Source organism: Aptenodytes patagonicus, chromosome 2, assembly GCF_965638725.1.
Source record: "Aptenodytes patagonicus chromosome 2, bAptPat1.pri.cur, whole genome shotgun sequence".
In the NCBI taxonomy this organism is placed as follows: domain Eukaryota; kingdom Metazoa; phylum Chordata; class Aves; order Sphenisciformes; family Spheniscidae; genus Aptenodytes; species Aptenodytes patagonicus.
Genome location: NC_134950.1, coordinates 161,408,504 through 161,433,514, shown reverse-complemented (window position 1 = coordinate 161,433,514; position 25,011 = coordinate 161,408,504). Strand labels below are relative to the sequence as shown.

General features: G+C 37.3%; 1 protein-coding gene across 2 annotated transcripts in view; it reads right to left on the bottom strand.

The window, feature by feature from the left end:
* Positions 1 to 25,011, bottom strand: part of PTPRN2 (protein tyrosine phosphatase receptor type N2) — a 690,377-nt gene that overhangs the window by 490,969 nt on the left and 174,397 nt on the right. For both annotated transcript variants that reach the window (XM_076331912.1, XM_076331913.1), the window contains exon 3: positions 23,161 to 23,274. In XM_076331912.1, the coding sequence (XP_076188027.1) occupies positions 23,161 to 23,274 (114 nt within the window). The remainder of the gene's footprint in view (positions 1 to 23,160; positions 23,275 to 25,011) is intronic.

Here is a 25,011-nt window from a genome sequence, read left to right as displayed (position 1 = left end):
TCAGGTTCTTGACAACATGTGGGAATCCAAGACAACAGAAAGTTAACTGCTGAAAAATGCAAATTTGTATATATTGGACAAAATAACCTATGTCTATACTTTGCTTGGAACCAATTTAATTCTCTTCTTTTAGGGCGAGAAATAAATGGAAAGCTTTGCTATGTGCAACTACGGACAGTAAAAAAATGCTGAGGAGCACAGAAAGGCCTTTACCAGTCCTAAAACATTAAAATGTCTGAATGCCCTCACTAAAATACTCTGAGCAGTTTTGCCCTGCTTATCTAAAAAGAAAGGAAGAACAGGCTGTCCTGGTTTCGGCAGGGATAGAGTTAATTTCCTTTCTAGTAGCTGGTACAGTGTTTTGGATTTAGGATGAGAACAAAGTTGATAACACACCGGTGTTTTAGTTGTTGCTAGGTAGTGCTTACACTAGCCAAGGACTTTTCAGCTTCCCATGCTCTACCGACTGAGAAGGCTGGAGGTGCACAAGAAGCTGGGAGGGGGCACAGCCAAACTGGCCAAAGGGACATTCCATACCATGGGACGTCATGCTCAGTACATAAACTGGGGAAAGCTGGCCGGGGGGGCCGCTGCTCGGGGACTGGCTGGGCATCGGTTGGTGGGTGGTGAACAATTGTACTGTGCATCACTTGCTTTGTGTATTATTATTATTATTATCATATTATTATTATTATCATATTATTTCAATTATTAAACTGTTTTTATCTCAACCCATGAGTTTTTCTCACTTGTGCTCTTCCAATTCTCTCCCCCATCCCACCGGGTGGGGGGGAATGAGCGAGCAGCTGCGTGGTGCTTAGTTGCCAACTGAGGTTAAACCACGACACAGGCTCAACACCAGACAATGGGAATAATTAAAGAAAAAGAAACCATGTTTATGAAGAAAGATTGGAATGGCTCTTCTTAGCCATTTATTCCTTCATTTATTCCTTTATACCTGAAGCTTTTATTCCTTCAGGTACATGTTCCATCTCCGCAGAAATACCAACTCCCTTCAAGTATTCTCCCACCTTCCTGGACAATCAAAGTACACAGGTTTACATAGACCAGTACATTTCTCTGATCCATTTGCAATTTGCATTATTATTCCACGTACAGAAACTTTTTTTCCTAACATTTACACAGAGCTATTCCTTCTCCTCCAGAAAGACTCATGTGACTTCTACCAGACTGTCAACATTAGAGGCTAAAACCTCACCCACAAAACAATTACTGCATGGGAAATAGCAAAGCATAATTCCTTAAATGCCTTGACAATATGCCTCCATCTAGGGGCACATCAGTTCAGCGCCTATGCCTGTTCAACCCCTGCCCTTTATACTTCAGAAGAAAGGCTGACACGTCAGAAACTTGTCCATTTTTTCCCAAGTATATCAGCTGTTACAAAAATCACATTACCTCTTCCACCAAAGCATACATCACTCCAACCGATATTAACTTAACTTCTTTCATACTGCCAAAATCATATGGCAATAAGTGACTTCAGATCACCTGTGGTAAATCTCAGCTGGTTAGTCCAGAGATGAGAGAGTTGCATTCTTACTATCATCACTCTAAAACATTTGTTCTTCTGATAGATGTTATTTTGACATTCACTCTTATGATGATAACTTTTATTTAGTTAGTTTCAAGGTGCATTTTTAAAGGACACCAGCACTAAGCTGTCTTATTCTTCAACTTTTGTCATTGCTGTTTGTGGGTGAGACAATAAACTTTTGTACTCAGAAGACTATATAAATCTCTGTCTCCCTTCAGGACTACCGGCTTCACTTCCACTGCTGGCCTTGAAAAGCCAGCTAAAAAAAGGCAGCACTAAGATCATATCCATTGCGTGGCAATGAAACGAAATGCCTTTAATCAGTCAAGCTTCTTTAGAACAGATTAAATGAGATTTAAATTAGGTTTAGGATTTGCAGGTAAAAATATTTTGGTCTGTCAATCAAGCCTCAGCCAATTAGTTAGCAACATACCAATTTTATATCTAAAAAATATGTGCGAACATGTTACAAAATTAGGCAAACCAAATGGAAAAGATGACTTTTAAAATCATTCTGAATATCTATACACTGAATTTTTAGAAATATTCAGACAGGAGACCATGTTCCACAAGTCATAATATACACAAGTCACTGGTAAAGCCTGTTATTTAAAGAGTACAACTATTGGGCAGAACTGTTGAAAGCAACCTTGTCTAATTAAGCAGCAGCGACCTGACAGAAATGTCTTCACTACTGCTTCAGCCTCAAACATTTAGAGAACCTCCCGTTGAATGGTAACATAAATACAGGCAGTTCAGGGGCGAGGATGAAGGGTTGTCAAAACAGTGACATTAGCATGCACTTCTGATTTTCTCCAACTAAACATTATTAAACACTTAGTTTAATAAACTGAAACAATTTTACTGCTATAAGTGGTAATATCAAGATACTGGATGAAGGGAATCCATAACAGAACGGTAATGAGGCTGCAGTATTGAATTTTCACCATTAAAATCCCCGGATAAGTTCTCAGTTTTCTCCTGGACTTTCAATGGCAGGAAAAATCAGCCATAAACCCCAGGTATAACCTACTGATTTCCTTTCACCAATCACTTGGAAAGTACAGAAGCGACTGAACTGGGAAAAATGCCTTTGTATGTATCAGACTTGAGGTATCTAATATTCTTGCCTAAAGCTGTATGTTCAAGTCTTGACAGAATGAATTGTTCATGCAAAGACATATCACCCTTTCCTCATATCTGTAGGGCTCCTGCAAAGACAATTCTATCTTTGGGAATTTATTTATTTAATTTTGCGCTTAAAAAAAAAAAGAATCTGCCTAATCTGCATCTACACCAGAAAAGTCTGCTTTGCTTTTCCCAGCTGTGTTCACCACAGAAATGGAAGTACTATAAAGATATAGATACTGAATAAGTAATTAGCTTTATCCTTCAAGATAAAAAGGACTAAAAAACCTGCTGTTCTGAGGAGCAAGCCAACCTCAGTCTAAATCAGTAGTTCTGTATCATGTATTACCTTCTTGAACTCAGAGACCATATATTTGATGGCAGACAGCTTTTTATATTTTTTCCCCCCGTTTTTTCTATATTGTTTTTTGAACAGCCTTTCCTTTATTCTTTCTTTTTATATTTAACACAGAAAAGACTATTTTGTTTCATGCAGGGGAAGAAAATACCCTTACTGTAATGATCAATGTATTTATCCTGTTATCCTACATTTTGGTATTTACATTCCTTTCCAGAATTAATTCAAGTAACCTCTGCTACCGTATCAACAGCCTTTACATCAAAGTGGAAGCAAGAGACCTTATTTATTTATTTTAAAATCAGATCTGTGTTCCCAGTTGGTGAAACTGAAGAATAGCGTAACAGTTCTTCATCACATTTTGGAAGGTGTTTTGACCTGCCTGTTTTTGCCAATACTGTGAGTGTCAGCACACAAGTGACAAAAATAGCAGCAATATCTTCTTATTGATACTGTATTCACTTTATCCCCCAATGTTGAATTTATAGTTTTCCCTAGAGAATTGATATCATATTCACATCCCCATCATTACAGCTGTATGAGGACTGCTCTTTAGAGCCAATATCAATCACACCATATGTTGTCCTGAAAAGCAGATAGCACAAACGGGTCACCTTACCCTCTGACCTGGAGAATTAGAGTTTAATTATGAACACAGGCTCCACCTCCTTTGCTTTCAATTGTGCAATAGCACAAAAGAAGTTATAAATATTCAGAAGTTATCACTTGCACTCTGTGCTTTCCCCTCACCCCCCCTCCAATTCTTCTGATACTGCTTCTTTTAACAGTACAGAGAGATTTTAGTTCTGTCCTGAAGCTGTATCTCCCTAGCTTTTGATCCAACAGCAGTGGCCATCTCTCAGCAAGCACTAGGTCACTTGTAAATGCCTTTTTAAAGTCAATTCTGTTTTATAATGCCCAAGGCAAACAGCTATCAAAGCAGCTTTCTCCACATCTGTCCCATTGTGCTAAAACCAGCTTGGTGAGAATGGAAGGCTTAGACTTCACATAATCCCAGCAAGCACCCAACAAAAAAAGATGAACTCAAAGAACACTAAAGGGTTCAGATCCCTGTGTCAGTGCTGATTTCCTGTAAAATCTCAGCTAATCACTAAGTTCCATGACCAAAACCATATTTAAGCATCTTATATAGTTAGGAGACTTGCCACTGAAATCAATTGAAATATAAACATTTACATATCTCTGTCAACCTGACCCTTTAGTCCTTCCATGTCCCATCTGTAAAATGAGGATAACATTAGTTCTTTATCTACCACGTTAGTTCTTTATCTACCAGAGATAGAGAACACAAATACTGAAAATTAAAAGGCGCTCAGATTTCGCTGTAACAGAGAAACAAAATAAAAATTTTACATGGGAGAAAGCCTTAAAATCGGAGGAGCAGGGGAAACAGAGATGGACTCAGTGATGTGTTTGTTAGTCTTAAGTGTAAATCTACTCAGATGCAAAGGAAGCATTCTAACTTCAGTAGTGCCTTTATCTTATTGCTGCTTTCTGGAACATGCTGCCCTGAATCCCCCCACAGAGGCAGGCAGTATATGATACAGCAGGTGCTGAACCTTTTAAGTCTTTGACAGTTATGATTTTTTCATAAATTGTAACAATAAGCCCAACCACTCCGTTTCATGTTTATACTGCCTCATTTAGATGAACCTGATTCTTCAACAGGAACACAGAAGCAAACTAGTCAAACTAATTCAGTTTCGCATTATTTGCCTGGCAATGTGTTTCTAGGAGATCCTGGAACATTTTTGAGGTCTCTGAGAGAGACCCTTAACGCTCCTCCTCAGCCCAAAGAGATACCCAGCCATCTTCCATCAAGATGTGTATGCTGTGCTGTGGACAGCATCAAGAGAATCGATGCCACCTTCTCTATCATTTCTCTTAGCGGAGTCAAGGCAGAGTATGCCAGCAGCGAGTCCTGTTCTTCAGTGAGCTCAGCTTCTTGAAAAATTCATAGGGCAAAAATCTGATGAAAATACATTTAGAAGAACACCTGTTTCAATTTCTGCTTACTACAGGTAGCCAGCTTTCTACAGAGTTAGTGGATAACCCGAAAGTGTCTTAAAAAGGCATCTTGTCCAAAATAACACCCGATAGCAATGACCACAAACAGAATATAAGGAAGACACAGCAAGCCCAAGCCTAAACTGTTTTGGGGCAGCATCTAGAGTACACTGGCATGCTTTTTCTGGCAGGATCACAACACTGCTTTTCTGCTAATATTAGACTTCCAACAAAATTCTCCCTAAGCACCAGCCTTGACACTGCTTCTATACAGAAAGAAAAAAAAAAACATACAGAAAAATAAATCCAATCTTCTTTTTTGGTGTAGTAAAAAATCCTTTTTTTTCCTATAATAATGAAAATTTACCATAGAACATCAAAAGTGAAACTTGATCCCAGAGATAGCAATGGGAGATGGGGCCAACAGCAGTATTTCAATGCAGCCAGAATTTGATACTAATTAACAGCAATGTAAGAAATTAAAGGGTAAATGGACTTCTTAGATTATCTACTAAGTATACTGTCCGTTAAGAAACAGCTTGTCTAACAGTCAAATGATGTATCATATGGCATAGTCACTCTGAATCCCAAAGCTGTCCATCTTTAGAGGCTGTAGCATTTCTAAGTGAAAAATAAGCCAAGACACAGATTTCAAGGCAGATGGAAGGCAGCTTCCAGGAACTCAGTTTGCAAAAGATTAAGGGGCAAATAATTGGGTCTTTTTCACAGCTGGATCACAGTTAATCTTGGAGTGCCAAAACAGGATTTGAAATGGATCCATGGCAGATTCGTTTTTGCTCTTAAACTTTCCTGTACTTTTCCACAACGTCATCATTTCAGTGAAATCAGTCCATCTGTTTCACTACCCAAACCAGAAGGTGCTGATGTTTTCCTTTTCCATTAAAAGTACAAACACATGATGTATGAAAAATTCATAATGAGAATCAGTGGTGATACAGCCAAAGTAAGAAAACAGAAGATACCGTGAAAATGTCCATGTGATATCCTGAAAAGTGAAGACGGGACAGTGGCCCAATGGCCTGTTACTATGAAAACCTAAAGCAAGCCTCCTACAAAACATATCACTAGCATGCATACCATCACTTACAAATCCGACTTTAAGAAACCAGTTAGCTTCATTTATTAAGAAAACCAACCTTTACTCCTGATAAACCAAAAAACATTGGGATAAAAATACTAGGTCCAGGTTTCTTTTACGCCGTACTGCAGTAATTAGAATTAAGGAGAAAGTGTCCTCTGGTGGAGCAGGCAGGGGAGTGGCGTGCTCTCCCTAGGCTCTGGCACCAGTGCAATGTTTGTCCTTGGAAATGCAGAACTTTTTCCAACTGTGGCTCTACTTCAGAATAACTCAGGCACCTTTGAGCGGTGCCAAGAGGTGTTCACAAAGAGCTTTGGAAGCCCTGGCCGAAAGAAGAAACTATTAACTATCGTAGAAGTTATTTTAATGAAAAACAGGACAGCTATCCCAGGAACGTGCTATATCATTTTCTTGAGAGAACTCAAGAATCATTATGAACAATAAGAAATTTTTGCTTGAGGAAAGACAATATTCTAAAAAAATGTTTCTAATATTCATAGACTAAATTTGAGAGAGAGACTGAATCTCACTGATCTACAAAGGACTTTTAAGGGAACACTGTACTGACTAGCTGCAATTATTGCTCATCTTTCCTCCTATTTCATCATAGGTCATGGCTTCTTTGCTGTACATTAGTATTTTAGTTACTTCTACGTATTACAAATAGTTTTTCTTTAGCAATATACAAGAATTGTGAAGTCCCTAAACCACTGAGTGTCAGAAGTCATACAAGGGAAAAGCTTGTTCTATACCTGGCTCTGTATCTTACCAAAATAGCCAAAGTCCCAATGGCCCTTCATCTTTAATTTGTAAACAAAGCAAATAGATACAGAGGTTAATGAAAATTATTACTGAGGCTGATAATGTAATTTTCACAATTCTAAAGCTATGACTTACAAAATAATTACTGGCACAAATAGCCATGTAACCTTAACTGGTGTAGTATAAGACGAATTCTGATGGAATGAATACACATAGCTCACCCACTGTACGTGGTCCAACAGTAAACCCACTAATAAAAATTAGCTTCCTTCAACACCACAGCCTATAAACACACATACTCTGCAATGACTGACATTTTATTGCCTAACTAACTCAGCGAAAGAAAGCTGAGAGATTCTGCAGTCTGGAGATGAAGGATCCACTTTAATTCGATCTAAGTTCCTTAAATCTCTTATTTATAGGAGCTGTAGTTTGCATTTCACAAATCTCTAAGAATGCAAGCATCACTTGTGCAGCAATGGACTGTGCTTAATATGAGAGCTAAACCTAGAAATACTGAACTTAAATCCATTAATCGGAGTCCTAGCAAAGCAGGTAAGGAGACTGATTGTTGATTATATATCTGTGATTCAACCCCAGATCAATAATTTTTCTTTCAAAAGTAGACAGAGACACCTGATGAATCCTCCAAGAATTGAAAGAGGACATGGAAAATATAAGATTCATTATTCAAAGTATTGAGTAATACAGCAAGCACTACCAGGAAGAAAATTCTAAGTCCATACTACCATTTATAACAGGGATAATAGCCTCAGGATATTTTCTCCCATCTCATCTCAGGACTGGTGACACCACTCCCAGGGTTCTCATATTTTGTTTAAATTCTGCTTTGTGGGATTCAATGTCTTGCAGTGCAAAAATCAATATGCATGTTCCACCTGCTGCTTGCTCTTATTGCACCGCTAAACATCTACACAGGGTGATGTTGGATGTTTTGGAAACTCTTATAAAAGGTTATAAATGCTCTGACTCTAACAAAAAGTTTCACCTGGTTTCTGACATCATGCCTGATTGTCATTCCTAGAATTACCTGTAAAAGCAACTCACCAACTCACCCAAATACATTGTCAGAGGACATACAGACAGCTAATGAGACCCTTCTGTAGATACATTTGTGAAATTATTTAGGATGGTGGAAAACTTAAAAGAGAAATCAGGTAAAAAAAAAATAATCTTAAAAAATAGATAAAATAATATCAGTGAAAATAAAGAAAAGCTATTACACTTGTACCTTGTTCTTAATGCAAACACTGTCTATGCCATTAGTCATTGGTAGCATAATAACATAAAGTCATATTGATTTAATAATATGCTGCTTCCCAGAATGAATATTGTTACACTTCTGCAAGCAGCTTCATTTTAAAGGAAGAGCTTGTTGGCCTATTGCTCAGTCATCCATGTGGGAAACCAAGAGAGTCTTAATTCTTGCCCTTTGATCTCTCAAGCCCTAGATGGTTGTACTGTTGTAAAACTCAGTCTGGAAAATCTAGTTCACCCAAGCCTTTCAATGTATCAGCACAAATCCTTCAGACAATAAGTACATTTGCGGTTTTTTTCAGGCATGCTTTGATTTCACAGTCCTAGACTTGTACTTCTGAGTATTTTTCTTCTATTTTTTTGAATCCTTGAAAAAGAAAAATTAAAATAAAGATAAATATCCCAAAGTATTCCTGTATGACAAAATGTAGAAAATCAATGCCATTTCCTTCTCAGCATCACCCACCCTCAGCAGCAACTTGCTCAGTAAAACAGCAGGGAGGTGAAAGCCTCTAAAATGGCAGGTTTTATTATAAAAATTGATGCTTTCAGTAGCCTTAGCAAAGAGTGACTAACGTAGAAACAGAGATGGGTGCTGTACTTTGAAATTAATGAAATAGTATAAAATAAGGACATTCCAGACCTACTTTCTTTGTAAGAGGGAAAATATTGGAGTTTCACTATTCCAACAGATCTGTTACCACAGCATTTCTGAAATTTATAAAGATACAATAGTTTTTATTTTTCCCACAAAAGATGACAAATTCTGAAAGATCCAAGTCGATCTACTGCATAGTTTTAAAGCATTGTTTTAAGGAAAATGGAAAATAATACTATGTGACATAGAGTCACTAGAAAATAAAAGACATGTAAACAGGTTTATCTTGTCCCTAGTTTAAAGAAAACTGGTGAAGTATAAAATAACAGAAATTTTAAGATCACAAGAATATTCTCAAGACTAAAAGCTGAACTACCTTCCAATCAAGATAAGTTCATACCATCAGTTGTCAGGAAAGGGCCTGTACCATGACCTGTCAAACCCAAGTTCAAGACAAATCCAGGATCTATTCTGGCATGAGTTGCAAAAAAAAAGTTTATGCCAAAAAACCACAGCAGGATTAGAAATTGCCTGAGTGCTTGCTATTCAACAAAGGTCAGAATTTGAGCACTGATTAGTTTATGCTGCTGCATGGATAACTGATGAGTAACCAAAGGATTTCAGAGAAATAATTAAAATGTTGCAAGAGTATTGGCCAGGGGAAACTGCGGCAAAGTTGGTGGTTTGGTGGGTTTTTTTCAGTGACCCTGGCACTGGGAATCTGAAATTGTTTCTCAGGTTCTGTTCAGTCTGTATGAGACAATTAAAGCTGTACCAGAAGCTACTTATCCTTAAAGTACAACTTAATTCCTCTAAATAACTCTCTGCAGGGCCTGAAACATGGCTGAACTTAAATATTGCATACAGTGAGACACAAAGGACAAAATTCATGTGACTAAACAAAACAGCAGAGGTAATCAGCCATGGACTCCCTAGTCAATGGAGAGCTAAGCAATACGGTCAGTGATATCTAGGATATGATTCACTTCATCCTACAGTTCTCTAAAATTACACAGATAAATCACACCCTAAAAGCACCTGTTTCTCTACTGTTTATAAAGAGAGCCCCAGTAGACAGGGACTGTAGACTCACAGCTGTACACGATGGATGCCATCCACATAATCAGAGCACACATTTTCAGTTCAGTAACAGCAGAGTGAACCCAGGGTGGCAGAGTGTTCGAAGCACCGTCTTGGGACTCTCTGTCATTAAGAATGGGATGTGATGGGATGGGGGGTAAGTGAGGGGTGTGGAGGATTAACAATTTTTCAAATTTGCAAGCCCTTAAAAATTTTTAGAGTTGAGATGGACCCCTGTAGAGCAAATTTAAGCCTACTATCAACACAGTTGTTAAGAGCACTTGAAATAACATCTCCATCCATATAACATATGCTGGCATTACCAGAACGTGGATTACCTGCCTCTGTACACACTGAGCCAAGTGGCATAAGGAAAAAGATCTACTTCTTTAAGAGGAGACAGCAGACTTGTGCTAGAGCTTTCTGTCATGATTAGCTGCTAGCATAAGAATAAGAGATGAATGTCATCTCTTCCCAAAGTTCAAAGGAGAAAAATTAGTGACAAGGTACCTGGGATGAGGTGAAGGGCAGAGTCCTAGACAGAAGAAAAGTGAAGAAGAGGCCAATGGGGAGAAGGGCAAGGTCATATGTGAGAAATAACAAAGAGGTATTTGCACATGTTGTTAGGTCACCACTCCCTAGGGAGAAAAATGGAGTGGATTTTATAAACAATGAGCCACTAGTTTTAGAGCCAATGTTTGTAAGTTCATGTATTTTTATATACTAATTTTGATACTGAAGGTATGTCTTTAAGACAACCCAATACGACGTCAGTAATGCTTTACTATCAATGCTTGGCTGAGCCTTCAAATAAATAATTTAGCATAATGCAGGAAGGAAATCTGTTGGTTCCTAAAGCAGATGAATGCAGTAGTAAAGATGAAACAATAAAATTATTCAGAAAGATATCAGCAGAACAGGTAAGTGACCAATTTTATCTAAAATCTTACCGAAACATGAAGTGGGATTTCTTATATACTAAGTGCTAGAGTTGAGCACTTAATTAGACTGTCAAATCTAGGAGGACCAGAAGTAGATTAAACTTTGGATACTTACACATAGTGATCAGACACTGCAGTGCAAAGGAAAGATTAGATGATCATAACTAATCTAAGTTTTAATTAAAATTTAAAAGCAGACAGGTTTTGCACTGCCCACAAGGGAGAAAAAGCTGAGTTCCGCCAAGATGGGTTCAAGCGTATTTTCCTCATTTCTGAATTGAATTTGGTATCCAGTCTTTCTAATGTTATTCTCAGCTTAAAGAAAATTCTCCCATTTTAAGCAACTCACACTGAGGGCCACACTCCATATTTATTTATTGACTGGTGGGATTACCTCATGGGTTAATAAGATAATACTAAGAAGTTTTCAGCGTTGATGAACGTTTTAATTTTAAATTTTAAATCAGTGTATTCCTCTCTGAGCATTCACTGCCCTCTGCTAAAGCCTGCAGGCAGTGTCCGAACAAAGATTCACTTCAATGGAAGGAAAGGGAAGAATATTTTATCATTGTCTCTCCCACATATATGCAAACACATGTTAATGCCCAATCTTGCAGAGATTTTCAAATGAAGATTGGTGGTAATGTCGGAGCTATAACTCAAAACATAAGATAATGCATTTTCCTTCCTATGTAGGGCTGATGGACTTATTCATTATGATTTCATTAGGTGGTGAGTTTAACCCTTCTTCTATTTATAAATTGTTTCCAATTCAATTCTGACTTCTGTAAAAGTATTCATTATTCATAAATATTTTACGAAGTGTTTAGGTGAACAATTTTATACTTAATGAATTTTTTAATCTGTTTCTTTTTCCACTGGGAGTGACTGGCCCAAGTCACATAGAACTGACCTTAGCAAATACTTTCAACGCATGGTGATACTCATTAAAGTTAGCATATGTAGAGTTCTTTCTGAAATGAGGATAAACATAATAAGCCTGTCAGGTTAGAAATTTATGGGTGATGAATATCAAATATTGTTTGAAGAGTCTAAGTATTATTCTTCCAAGAGGAAAAGTCCAAACCCTTGAAATTTTGCCTTTTTTAGAAGAAAAACTACAGGAGATACCGGGAGGAGATTGAGGGGAAGAGGCCCAAGGGGTCACTTAGCACAAGCATATTGCACCAACCCTCCTCCTAGATAAGAAGAGGTTGCTGGAACTGCATGAACGTGCTGTATGGAAAAAGAGCTTGTAGGAGCAGCAGGCAACCTGGAGGAGCTGGAGGGGTTGGGAGTCTGACAGTGGGGATGCTGTCTAGCAACTACCCCAGAGAAAAGTGAAGCAGAGATTCAGGAGGGCTCCATATGTCGAGTGACCAGCTCAGGTCTCTGCACAGGAACAAACTTTCTGTGTGCTGCTTCTGTGCAGGGGCAAGGGCAAGGGGGTAACAGCAGGGAGGCCCCACGGAGGCAGGGAAGTGCTGTGCTTCCAGCTAACATTTGGGGGGCAGAGAAAGTAAGAGGTGAAAGAAGGTGTCTTTTTGTTTTGGAATTATATCTTGCTTATATATTTACACTGCTGCTCAAATGGGAAAGCGGGAATTTTACAGAGAACAGACCTATCTCATGAAGAGTTACAAAAAGAAAAGGTATGTGGCTGAACAAAATAACCTACCTTTTGATCACGTAGAGTTTCAATTTAGGAGGGTTTTTTTTACGTTGTTTTGCAGTATTGGCTAATATTAAGTCCCTCTAACATCTTGAATGCGACTATTAGCTGGATGCCTGCTAAAACCTAACAACTATAAATGGACTGAAAAGCTCAATGTTTGACACTATATTGAATGTTACTAACTATAACATTATCAGAAATGAGTGTAGTACTGTTAGAGTCTACCTAGAAAGACCTGAAACTCATCAAACTGTTTGAAAAAGCTGAGCTGGAGTGCTAAAGTCTTTTCACTTGCCTACGCTCCTGCAAGGGGTAAAGGGGGGAAGAGAGCATCTGTACCAAATGCATAAGCAACTCGCAGAACAATGGAGAAAAATAATGCTGCCTAACAGTACTTACTTAAATTCAAAGAATAGTTTATGAAAGAGGTAATGTGGCCCAAGGAGTGCCTCTTGGCTTGCTCTCCTGACATACTAACAAAATAGTGAAATAGAAGTGATTCTAATAGTCCATATTGGGCTACATTAGAAGAATAGACAGCAGTTCAAAGGAGGGTATTACCTCCCTCTACTCAGCAGCAGTGTGGCCACGTCTAGATTACGTGTCCATTTTTTGATCCAATTTCCTGAACTGGGGTTCAGTAAAGAAATTGAGACACTGGAGAAAGTCCAACAGAGGGTTACCAAGCTGATTGAGTCATATAACCAGTAAGAAGAGATGGCACAGGAGCTGCTTTTGTATTGTGAAGAAGTGGCTAAGGGTGGACCTTAGCCACCACCAACGCAGCCTACAGCAGCATGGAGGGTAGTTGAAAAGACAACATAGTCAAATTCTTCCTACTTTTGGCTGATAGTAAAACAAGGGGCAAAAGCCACAAGTTGTAGTTTGGGAGGTTTAAGTTAGATGTGGCAAGAACCTCTTCTCACAAGGGCTAGCCAAACAGGTCAAATTTTGGGTAAAACCCAATGGGTTTTAAAATCCCTTTCCCTCGAGGTTTTCAAGACTCAAGCAAACAATCTGATATAGTTTCCAGTTATCCTGTTTTTAGCCAGAAACTAAGCTAGATAACCTCCAGAGGTCCATCTAACCAACACTTCCGTGATTCCTCCAAACGCTTCCATTTATTTAACATTATTTGACTTGTAGTTGTTAAACCTTTCACATAAGGACAAGGCCAAAGGAAATTATACAGTAACATACCCTAGTAATTTCTCAGAAAGTCTTTTTCACTAGGGACAGATATGTAATATTGCATATTGGTCATTTACCATGAAGGACATAAACTAACAGCTCTCAATAAGGACCAATGTGGAATTATAAGTTTGTGAAAAATACCCTGCCAAAAGATCTCACCTTGCAAATATAGCAATAAATGGCAACTCAACAGCTCCTTGAAGACAGAGGAAAAAAATCTGCGAAATATATATCAGGTGGAATAGCTCAGCAAACACAAGCTGCCTGGAAACTCAGAAAGTTGAGTAGCCAAGACATCGTACAAGCTGCAGTCAGTTTCAAGTTGTGTGATTGGGCTTATATAGAAACAGGCACGGGTCTCATCTGTGACTATGTGTGACCTTCCTTCCATTCCTTTACTTCCACAACTAACACAGACTTTTGTTTGCCACTGTTGTTTCTTAACATTCAAGTACAGCAAAAATATTCCAATGTGTTAACAACCAGGCACTTAACAACACTGTGAGGAAAAAAAATAACACAAAACATGATTAAATAAAACTCAGTGATTATGGTATTAAATTCTTGGCTAAGGCTAACATATCTTTATCATTTTTGGATCATTTTATATTTTTAACATTTTAATTGTGCCATCAATTAAGTCAGGCAGTGTGATGCTATCTATAAGGGTAAGTAGCACTCTCAAGGGCCACATCTGGGGTACTCTGACTCAAATCAGTTGCTGCTTTTCAGCTGGCTAGAGCCTGATGGGGGAAAAAAAAAAATCTACAGTCCCTCTCTCTCCACCCATCTCCTTTTTAGTCAATTCCTTTTCAGTTATAAAAAAGGTTTGTCAGCACCCTGAGCCCATGTGTCTAGTACAATCCTCTCAGCTCAGAAGAGCACCTATACTATTTCCCCTATACCACATGCTCTCCCCCTGCCTGATATCACACCCCCTGCACTTTTCTGCAGTACCTGTGGCTCCTCTCCGTGTGTCCCAGATAGCCTTTTTGGCTTGTCAACTGGGTGAAACACAGGCTGGGTATGACCAACTACAAAATACAGAAATAACATATTGGTTGTAACATATGCACACGAGAGCCAGCTGTTTCTAAACAAATGGGTAACGGCTGATTTTACCTCAGCAGTTAGACTAATACCCTTTTGCTCCTCTACCTAGCTAGTGATTTTCAAGAAAACCATTTTGTGGTATTTATTACACATGAAAACCTCAAGTCTGGTCAAATAGTGTTGAAACTGGGAACACATATGAAAAACTACTAGAAGGGAGCGTGATAGATGGACAGAGAGTGCTTCCATCTCTAACAGCACTTTTTTATCAGACAAAGAAAAAAAGTAATAGAATAGTGAATATGAAGGAGCATCTAAAGACTCAACACAGCTTTCTAGGAATGTATCAAACAACTAGAGGATGCTCAGGCAGGAATTTTGCCTCTTCACAAAAGCAAGTGGAGCTACAAAAAACTAAAAGGAACAAAAAGGTAAGTTTCTAAAAAACTGCAGGCTCAGCAGCCTTACACTTTTCTTTCCAAGTCAGAGGTTTTGTGTTGATGGATAGCTCACAGGTAAAATAAAGAAAATCAATTATCTGACCACGGTAAAGAAAAGTGAAAATACTGCATTCAAAAAAACCCACACAAACCCCAAAATGGGGTTAAAAAAAAAAAAAAAGTAGTTTAATATCTATATGTTTGACATATGCTAAGTCAAACAGAGGAAGAATATTCAAAGCTTTCCTAAAAGGTTGGAGACACTTTAGTTAAATATGCAGTGCAGGTCTGTGCAATGCTTAATTAGAAACCAGATAGCAATAGGAATAAAAGACTCAAAATGGCGGGAAAGTCCTTTTTGCAATTTTAAGACTGTGAGAAGCTGCAAAAGAGAAACTGAGCAATGGACAAGTGTTGGAGGGACAGTATGATTTTGTTATTGTGAACCGCACTGTCTATCCATGACCATGCACACATGTACAGGCAAAACAAAACAGAAGGAGAAACTTGTGAAATACAGTGAGTACATGCTAAGAATCAGCACAAAAAAACCACAGGTGGAATTAAAAAAGAGATTTAGTATCACCCAGCTTTTGCAGGAAACTGCTACATTTGTCAGAAGCATTCTGCCAAAGCTGTCAGATAAAGAATGAAAACATCTTAAGTGAAAAAACTATTTTTTTTTTCCTGCATAGCAAAGGGAAAAAAGAACTTTTGTGAGAATTCATACTGATTACAAATACAAGGTAAAGCTTCAATCATACCATGGTGTACCGTGAGGGACATGATCTACCTATTGAGGTTTTGCATGAATAAGATTAAAATCATGATTTTGAAAAAGTAAGCCTAAATGTTTCAGAATTTAGAGTACCTATTATAAAGCTAAAAATATGTCAAACACTAGGTGTCATTAAGAGTTGATATCTTAAAAGAACGTGAGGCAATCTAGATATAGATAAAATCTGTAGATAAAGAAATGCAATTAATATAGAAATAGAAAAGGAAAACAAATTCCCTAGTAATGGACAAATAGGGAAAAAAGCACTGGTAGTGCAATGATAAAAAAAAAGTCTTATGTTGAATATGTAAATGTGCTATAATTATAGATTAATGGTGCAAAATGGCATAATTAATTTAGATATGCTATACTGTTATTCACAGTTTCCAAAAGTAGCATTATTAGAGAATACAGCAGCTAAAGAAGTAATCTCATGCTTGAGTTGATATTTGCTGACATTCCAAGTGTGGGAACAACTGATAATGAACTGCAATTTGATTGCTGCATTTTCGAGTGTGTTTTAAAAACATATTATGTACCCATATCACTTCAAGCCCAGTGTATGCCCAGTCCAATGGTCCTGTGGAAGGTGTTAATTTTTTTAAAGAATGAACTAAGAGAATAAGAATGAAGTTCAGAGCCGCAGGTGACATCATTAACAGGGCAGCATGTTAATGAATAACCCAAATGCAAAGACTTTCTGCTGTTGGGCTGTTGCTCAGTCTAATCCTGAGAACAAGGCCATCCAGAGGAAGCCTAGCGAGCTTGCTCAGCAAAGTCCGACGGGAACAAGAAGAGACATCTTTAGTTTCTTCCACAGAAGGGGGAAACAGAGACAGTCTCCTAATTTCAAAGATCAGAAAGAGAACAAACTGGAAGAGCCAGGACAGAGAGCTTGATGGAAAATGCAGAGGTCAAAATCCATGAGGTGCCACAGAGATCTTCAGAACAAAGGAGGCAAGGCAGGAATTGATCGACAGCCTTTGATATTTGCATTGTATTATCACTAATTTCTATGTTTCCTTTGGAAGAAGAGCTGTAAAGTTACCTTGGCCACAAAGAATATGATACGTCCTGATCCCAGTCAGCAATTGTTACTGCTAGTTGACAGAAACATGACACAAAGGAGACATGCAGACCTTTTCTCCTTTCTATCAAACATATTAGTTAATGTGTTATTTTATCAAAAACACAAGTAAAAGCTCTGATTGATCATTCTCTTTAAACAAAAGGAATATGATGCTATTGGGATGACATACATATCTTCCAAAAAAGCAATATTCAAATGATGCAAAATCAAAAAGCTTTACACAACAGTGTTATGGATGCAGATAAAACTAAATATGTCTAAAAAAAGTTTTCTTTTGTACTTTCTAATCTCTTTCCCACAATACACAGAATCTGCTTTGCTCCTATAATAAATTTTTGTAACGCCAATACATTCTTCATAAATACCAATTTCCTGAAAAAAACATTTTTCACAAACGTCTTATGTGGCAAAGAGCAAGTCAATGCCATATCAGATTATGTCTGGTAAGCAGCGCAGTCATACAAGGAACCAAACAGAAAAAAAAAAAAAAAAATCTATATTTTTTTGTTCTGTGCTGTGCAACATATAGGTGTTCAAAAAAGGATTTCAAAGTGTATTCTTTCTGCTGCTTTATAAATAAAACTTTTTGCTTTTTCTGAACCTCATTCTTAGTTTTCTGAAGTTCTATTCAGGTCTTTGAAGACCAAAAAATATCAGTGGTGCTTTCACACTAAACGAAGGACAGAATTTTTTTGCAACCTTTTCAGTGCGTTATTGCCCATTGAGCCAAAAAGTTAAGGCAGTGTGACAGTGATACCAGGAGAAGGTAAATATGTCCAGTCCCAGCTGAGTTCCTCCAGTGTAGCATGTCATGGGGTTTATGCTTCAGCAACCATCTAGGAGAAGAATTTGCTCTGTACCCAGGTGTCCTGAGCAAGCCGATGCCCGGGAAATTTGATGTAAATGCACTGCTCTTTTCAAGTAAAACCTTTTTTTTTTTCCGAAGGCCAAAAGAAGAGTTTTCCTTCCTTTATATCAATATTTGAATTTAAAGAAAAACCTGCTTTCTCCTACCTCTCCTGGTTTCAGCTTTCTGTATAGCTCCATAATGATGTGATAATCACCTTGCAAATATGTACAAGAACTGCATTATTCCTTTTCAGTTTATTTCAAAACTGAGCTTATAAAGGTTTACTTTCAGTCCGTTGCCTTCGTTGCAGTAACAAATGATACTTTGCCTCGGAAAATAGTCCTGACTAATATATTTAGCAACCCTTTCGTAATTCATAAGCTGCATGTGACAAGTCACATTCATTTCAATTTTCAAGTTAACTGATTGTAAATAATTTTAGTTTTTAAAACAAACTTACTGTAAGAGTATAAAATTATTTCTAACAAAGTTATATTAATCACCTTACACTTAACTGGTTAGAATTAATTTAGCACAGATTTTTTTTTCTCCCTGTCAAGAGCTTCCTGGGTTGCAAAGAAAACAAACAAGAGGAAAAAAGTTCAATTTTTTTTTCACATGGTCTGTAAATCTGTTGCCTATTTCCACAGCCCATGAGCCTCTCCAGACTATCTTGCTGCCTTGAGCTAAATGAATTTAAAAGTGTATCCTACTCTTTTTGGTTCTCTTAATAAAACTGTTGATATTTTACTATCTTAAGCAGGACTTTCTTCATAACAGTGCGAAAGAAATTGCTTTCCTTGAAAGTAAAGTTTTGAACAAGAAGGTGTTATAGCAAAAATTAAGTAGCAACAAGCATACTCAGGAATCATTTAGTAATGACTCCAACTTACATAAACAAAACAAAAAACATTTATCTGATTTGTTTTTCAAATAGTCATACTGCATGGTTCCTGCAGTAAAGTGACAACAGCGGTAATTTAGTTAAAATTTAAGTAAAACAGAAGACAGAAGCTAAACTACCGATTATTAGTCTAACATGCTTTGTTTCTAATACACAGTGTCCTGTCAAACTGTGCTAGAAACAGTGTCCACAGGGCATACAGCAAACACAAAAATATGACTTCTAGCTCAGGAGAACCATATGCCACCAAGCACATAACGCTGAGAAGGTACGAACACTGTGAAATGCTTCTGTATGCTTGAACTTACCTTACATTTTTTCCCTAAACAGGCACAGTGGCCACTCCCAGAGGCAGAATCCCAAGTCAGATGGGCATTTATTTGACCCTGAGCAAATAACCTTGTTCTGATGTCTTTAAGGAAGTGTGTCCTCCGGGCTCCAACTCTGAGCTTTTTCGTCAAGTAATGCTCATTGCTATGGCAGCTGCACTGCCATTAGTACCATGTTATCAGCTAGTCTGAATCACTGGTTAGAAACTATTGTATGAAACAAATATAAATCCCTCTTGGAGTAAGCAAGTTGAGAAATACTACTGTTGTCTTTTATTATTGCTTATGCTGATATTTCAAGTACTATTTATGCATTCATGCTTGAGTTATAATGTACCATGATTAGTCCTCCCTATCTCATTTTCCATGCTTCTAGTCTTATAGGTCAACCATCAGTTTGAAACTTTTTCCACAATCTTGCTAAGAATCTTAGTGGTGCAATCACTTTGCCTTCACGATAATATTGTTGGGACAAGAAGAAAACGAACCATTTTATAATCTATTTAATCCACTTAAGTAAAAAAAGTATTTTGTGTATTTTAGCTCAAAAAGGGAAGTGCATAGATGATTTCTCATTCTCGGTATGTTCCAAGAAGTATCTTCTCCCAAGCTGGACAAGAGGATGCAGAAGACCAACCATAGGGATAAGTATTTCCACTTCCTTCAGGCACTACTCATTCACCCCTCTATGTTGATACTTCCTTCATTTCCCTTTTCCAATGATTTAGTCCTATCTTGATTGTCCTGTTTATCAGACAATGAGAAATGTTTCAACTCCTCATAAATTACAAATTATAGCACTACCAACTTCAGAAAGTGATTCATCATGTTTCAGGAACTGTGAGAAAGGCTTTTCCCATATAGTCAGTCACATTTATAAAAATTGAATCTTCAGAAAATCTTCTTCATGAAGGGTATTTTGAAAGATTTGACTGACTCAAGGACAGTGTGAGTGAAAATGCGACGAACAAGGGTATTTGAATGCTAACAGATCATTTATTTGTAGGAAACTATCTGATATTCCAAGGCATTCATTTCTATCATCAATCTACTAGTAGATAGTGTAGACAAAGATAGACTCAATGTGTAAAGAAGACATAGAAACTATATCATTATGAAACCTGAATTCAATTTTAGTCAAAGTCCTTTATTAAACAGATTATCATCAGGTGTGTCACTCATCTAAGCCTCCATCATATGCTTCCCTATTGTAGTAAACATTTTGAGCTGGCAGAATCACAAATGATATTTGCTATTCCTATCATGTTGTCCTTTGTTTTATAGCACCTGACCATACAGTCTTCCATTTGGACCATGATTCAAATATAGGCATCACTTAGAAGTGATCAGCAGATAGGAAAGAAAGACAATGTAAATTTTATGAGGCTTTCTATGGATTTTTTTTATTGTTCTATGGAAATAGATGTCAACAGATTATTGCTAGAAAAAAGAAGATATTAATAATACTGCAAGAAGACATCAGGAAGGAAACAAAAAAGAAAAACCAAGTCACATTAGAAAAATAAATAAATAAGAACCTAGAAAACCACTCAAGTTAATAACCTCCAGAATATCTGGTCCTTAACTGTATATACATCTAATAAAAATAGAAAGTGTTCAATATAGACATTATTAAAAGTTTTGCTTATCATGGGGCCAACTATATAGTCTTCCCAGAGAATATTGTCCTGCTCTTTACAAAAAGGAGAGAACAGATGCTGTCCCCTATCCTTTCCAGGGAAGGCGGGCATCACCAAGTGGAGCTAGCCAGTACTCTTTTGGAGAGGGCAAGAAGAATGGGGTATTACATAGATAAAGGAAATAAGACCTCTGAAAAAATGAAGCCTTTTCTTGAGGTTACCTGAAACATTTGTGTGGTCTTGACAATGTCTTGCTTATCTATACTGCAGAAATGGTCATGATGTTCTGCACACAATTTGCAGGAGAACAGCATTAACTGTACAAGTGACCATCACAGCCAGCAAACATGGCCTAAGGGCTGGATGTATTACGTCTGATAGCATTAGCAAACAGCAGAGTCTTCTCTGAGCAACCTGATGTCAGTAATCCATTAATCTGATAGTGCGTATTGATTCTACTCCTTCCATATTTCTGTCCTCACTAAACACTTCAGAATTTGCCAAGGATACGGAGAGTAAAAAAAAAAAAGAAAAAAGTGATTTTATCACATCAATCATTTGAACAAAAGCATTCTAGCATTCTATTATCTTTTACAGATATATTTAAGATTCTCTTCACTGGGATACCCACAGGCCACAAAAACTGCTTCCAAAAGTTTTATATCAGTTCAAAGTATATACATATTTGTGTATGCACCTCTAAATGTCATGAGTAAGAAAAGATAAAAGCAGAAGTGCTTTCATTCTCCACCACAGTTTCAACCTGTGTGTTCCTTGTCATTCTCTTCCTATGAAAAAGTATGAGACAAGTCCAAATTTCAACTCTCAAGTTTCCTTCAAAGAAGCATAATGTGGTTTACTGCAACAGATACATCCAGGGAGGTGAGTTGCTGATAACAGAGATTCTAGGAAGGGTTGGTTTATTGATCAGAGAAGCACTTAGTAGGGGAAGGTCACATCAATTCAGCTGAACTAACCAAAATCTTATGGTAGTCAGAGAGATGGAGACAGGTAAGCATCTTTTGAGATGGCCTGGGGTATCCCATCAGCCTCTATATGTGCCCCTCCAGAAGGGCATGGGTCTCCTGCAGGTCTCTCACCTTTGACATCCCCATGGAGGAATCTTTACTTAGGACTCATCACTGATATTCAGGCAATGTAAATGAGTGCTGGCTGTCCATGCGAGCATGATCAATTTAGATATCAATTTAGGTGTCTTAGTGCAATGAATTTGCTCCCTTTCTTCACTATATTCAAACAGAGAGCAGATACTAGCTTTTCCACTCATACAATGTTGCCCTGATGAAATAGTATTTTCATAAATTTGCTTGCATAACTTAGCCTTTAGAAAATGACAAGTGAAAGAGCCACAAGTACTATTCATATGTAACTGTTAATCAGCCAGGAGTTACTACAATCAAGTTTTGCTGAGTTTGCTTCATTTGGATGGGCTGCTGGACAGGAAATAAATCCCTGGAAATTTTTTTGAATCCTCTAAATCAGTGATTTCCAAACTAGAAGTCCAGCCTCTAAGCATAGTCATGAACTTCCAAGAAATCATTTTTTTTCATAATTAAACTAGCATCATGCTAATACAATATTTCTAGTTTGTAATTGAGATTGTAACTGGAAAACATTTAGGAACAAAAAGCCACAGAGATGATGCAAGTGCAAAATTAACCATTCCAACAATCCTCTTGGAACAATTTAAATTACAAAGATTTCTTGGTCCTGCGGCTGTCTACAACAGAGGTTTATTTCATGTATTAGTACCTAAAACGTTTGCTCAACTTATTGGCTTTCACTTTATCCAAGTTTTTATTTGTTAGTTCAAGTTATGCCATTCAGAAGCTAGAACATCCTTTCCGGCTTTGGAAAGAGCACAGAGATTAACTTCAGATAGCTGAATAAAAATTAAAAGGAACAGAGTAGATGCAGCTTGTAATGAAATCAGAGCAGTTCTACTTATCTGAATTCATTAGAAAGTTAAGAACTGTTTCTAGCTAACTAGAAATTGTGTGTTTTCTGCCTGTGCACCCTGAAATATGTTGTGGTGCAAAAGTATACATGGCAAATTATTTTTCTTTCCTGCTGATTTATTTATATGACACCAGCATTCACAGATGTTAACATTTTATTGTACAGAGTGTCAGTCACAGACATCCACTACGTAGAGAGGAAGTACCTCTCCTGAAACTGTTTCACCAAGTCCTTGTTGCAGATTCAGGGAGTCAGAAGGCTTCTTACTTTTATAATCTGCACTACCAGGCCTGAAACACACTGCGTTCAAAAACTTCTGAAGACGTCACCTCAGAGGGAGCGCAAAATAATTGTAACCCCCAGTGCAACTAACCCTACTCCAGAGTTTTTACTATACCTCTGTGTGAGAGCTTCTCCAGGATGACCCTTAGGCGCTGAAGAACAGGGGGTGAAATGTCATATTTATAGATGTCTATTACTGGCACTCGCTGACATCTCCCAAATATTCCATCTGCAGGAGAGAGAAAAAGAAAAGGAAAAATATACATTTTGTTTTCTGAGAGGAAGAAATGCATGATGAGATGCGCATTTCCAATGTATCCTAATTATATACTGAAGAAACCTTTTAAAAGACACTTTAAAAAGCTATCAAAGGACTACTGAAGTCATGAGGCAGGGTATTTTCTATCAAAATAAATAAATACTGGAAGGAATATTAGTTGGAGGAAGATTCTGTTGTACAAGTTATGCATACAGTTTATTTTATAAAGTAATTTCAGGCTTCTGCCTCCCAAATCTTTTGATGTAAGACTTCTTTACTGACAATTCAGTGGGAAAAAAACTTAATGTTCAGCGCCTACTATGTTGCAGATGAAAAGTGCATCATCCAGAAATATAAATATTAATTTGCAGAAACTATGAGGATTTGCTGAAACATTTTTAATGCGGGAGCTCTGTGTTAGGCATTGGTAAATGAGAACTGAATCCGTAATGGCTAGTAAAGGCTCATTTCAAGAAGTACCCTCTAATGAATGCAATAAAAGAAAGCTGCTCACAGAACAATGAGATATTAATGTGGCCTAATTTATTTAGCTCCATTCCATTTGTCTAAAATGACAGACCCTTCTCATCAATGTCTTTTCAAATCACACCTTCTAATTAATTTAGCTTCTTATTAGTCTTTATTTAGAGAATTGTTCATTTTGAGACAAGCTTCCTGTGTATGTGTGGGAGGAACAGAGAGTTCAAACATTCAAATTACCTTTCTCTCTTTCATACAAAAGACTAATTCAGAGCCTAGGTGCTTCACATACAATCTGACCATCTGCAATTCTAGGCCTCCGAGAAAGAAAGTGGTTTCATCTATTGTTCAAAACAGTTCTCTTCTATATAGTGATCCAAAGGAAGCAATTTAAATGCAACAAGTTTAATTAGCAAAATATTCTACTGCAGTACTAGTTTTAACTCAGTAATTACTTCTGCTCTGATATTACATCTATGCTTGAAAAGGATAGCTACATCAGATTGCAGAAAATAACGGTAAGTATTAATTTGCAAACATCCATTACTTTCTCTGCTTCTTCACAGAGCTAAAAGACTACAAATGGGAACTACTGGCCCAGCTGTTCACTAAACGCCAATAATGGCATAAAAGAAAATAAACCAACCCAGGATGCAGAAAAAGAGCATTATTAACCTTCACTGTTGAACACAAATACCTCATTGAAATTAGCCAACTTTTGCTTTCTTTGCCTTTCCAATCCTCCTGTCACTTGCAACTGCCAAATTAAGTTAATCCAAATTAAAAACTTACCTCTGAGTCTAATTTTGTTATTGAAACTAGGTTTAATTTAGAAACCACACAGACAGATCTGGTTTGGTTTTCTGCCATATAATGTATAAAGCAGCCTAACAGCAGATTAAAATATTCATCTCCGTTTAAAAACCTGTTGCAGTTGGAAATAAGCAAAGTATATAAATATCAGTCACTCATAAATGGATGGATAATAGGAATAAATAAGGTCCTGATTCAGAAAGGAATAGAAGATTTTAGTGTTTAAGAACAAGATTGTTCAAAATCAAACATGACTTGAAATAAGCAGCTCTAGTTTGGAATACCACCATTACTGGCTACAAATAATTAGGACAAAACTTATGTTTATATAGACAGCTAATATTCCATTATTTTTTTTAAAGATAATGTACCTTAAAAAGAATTATAATCTTATTTTAGAGTCCAGAAAAGCAT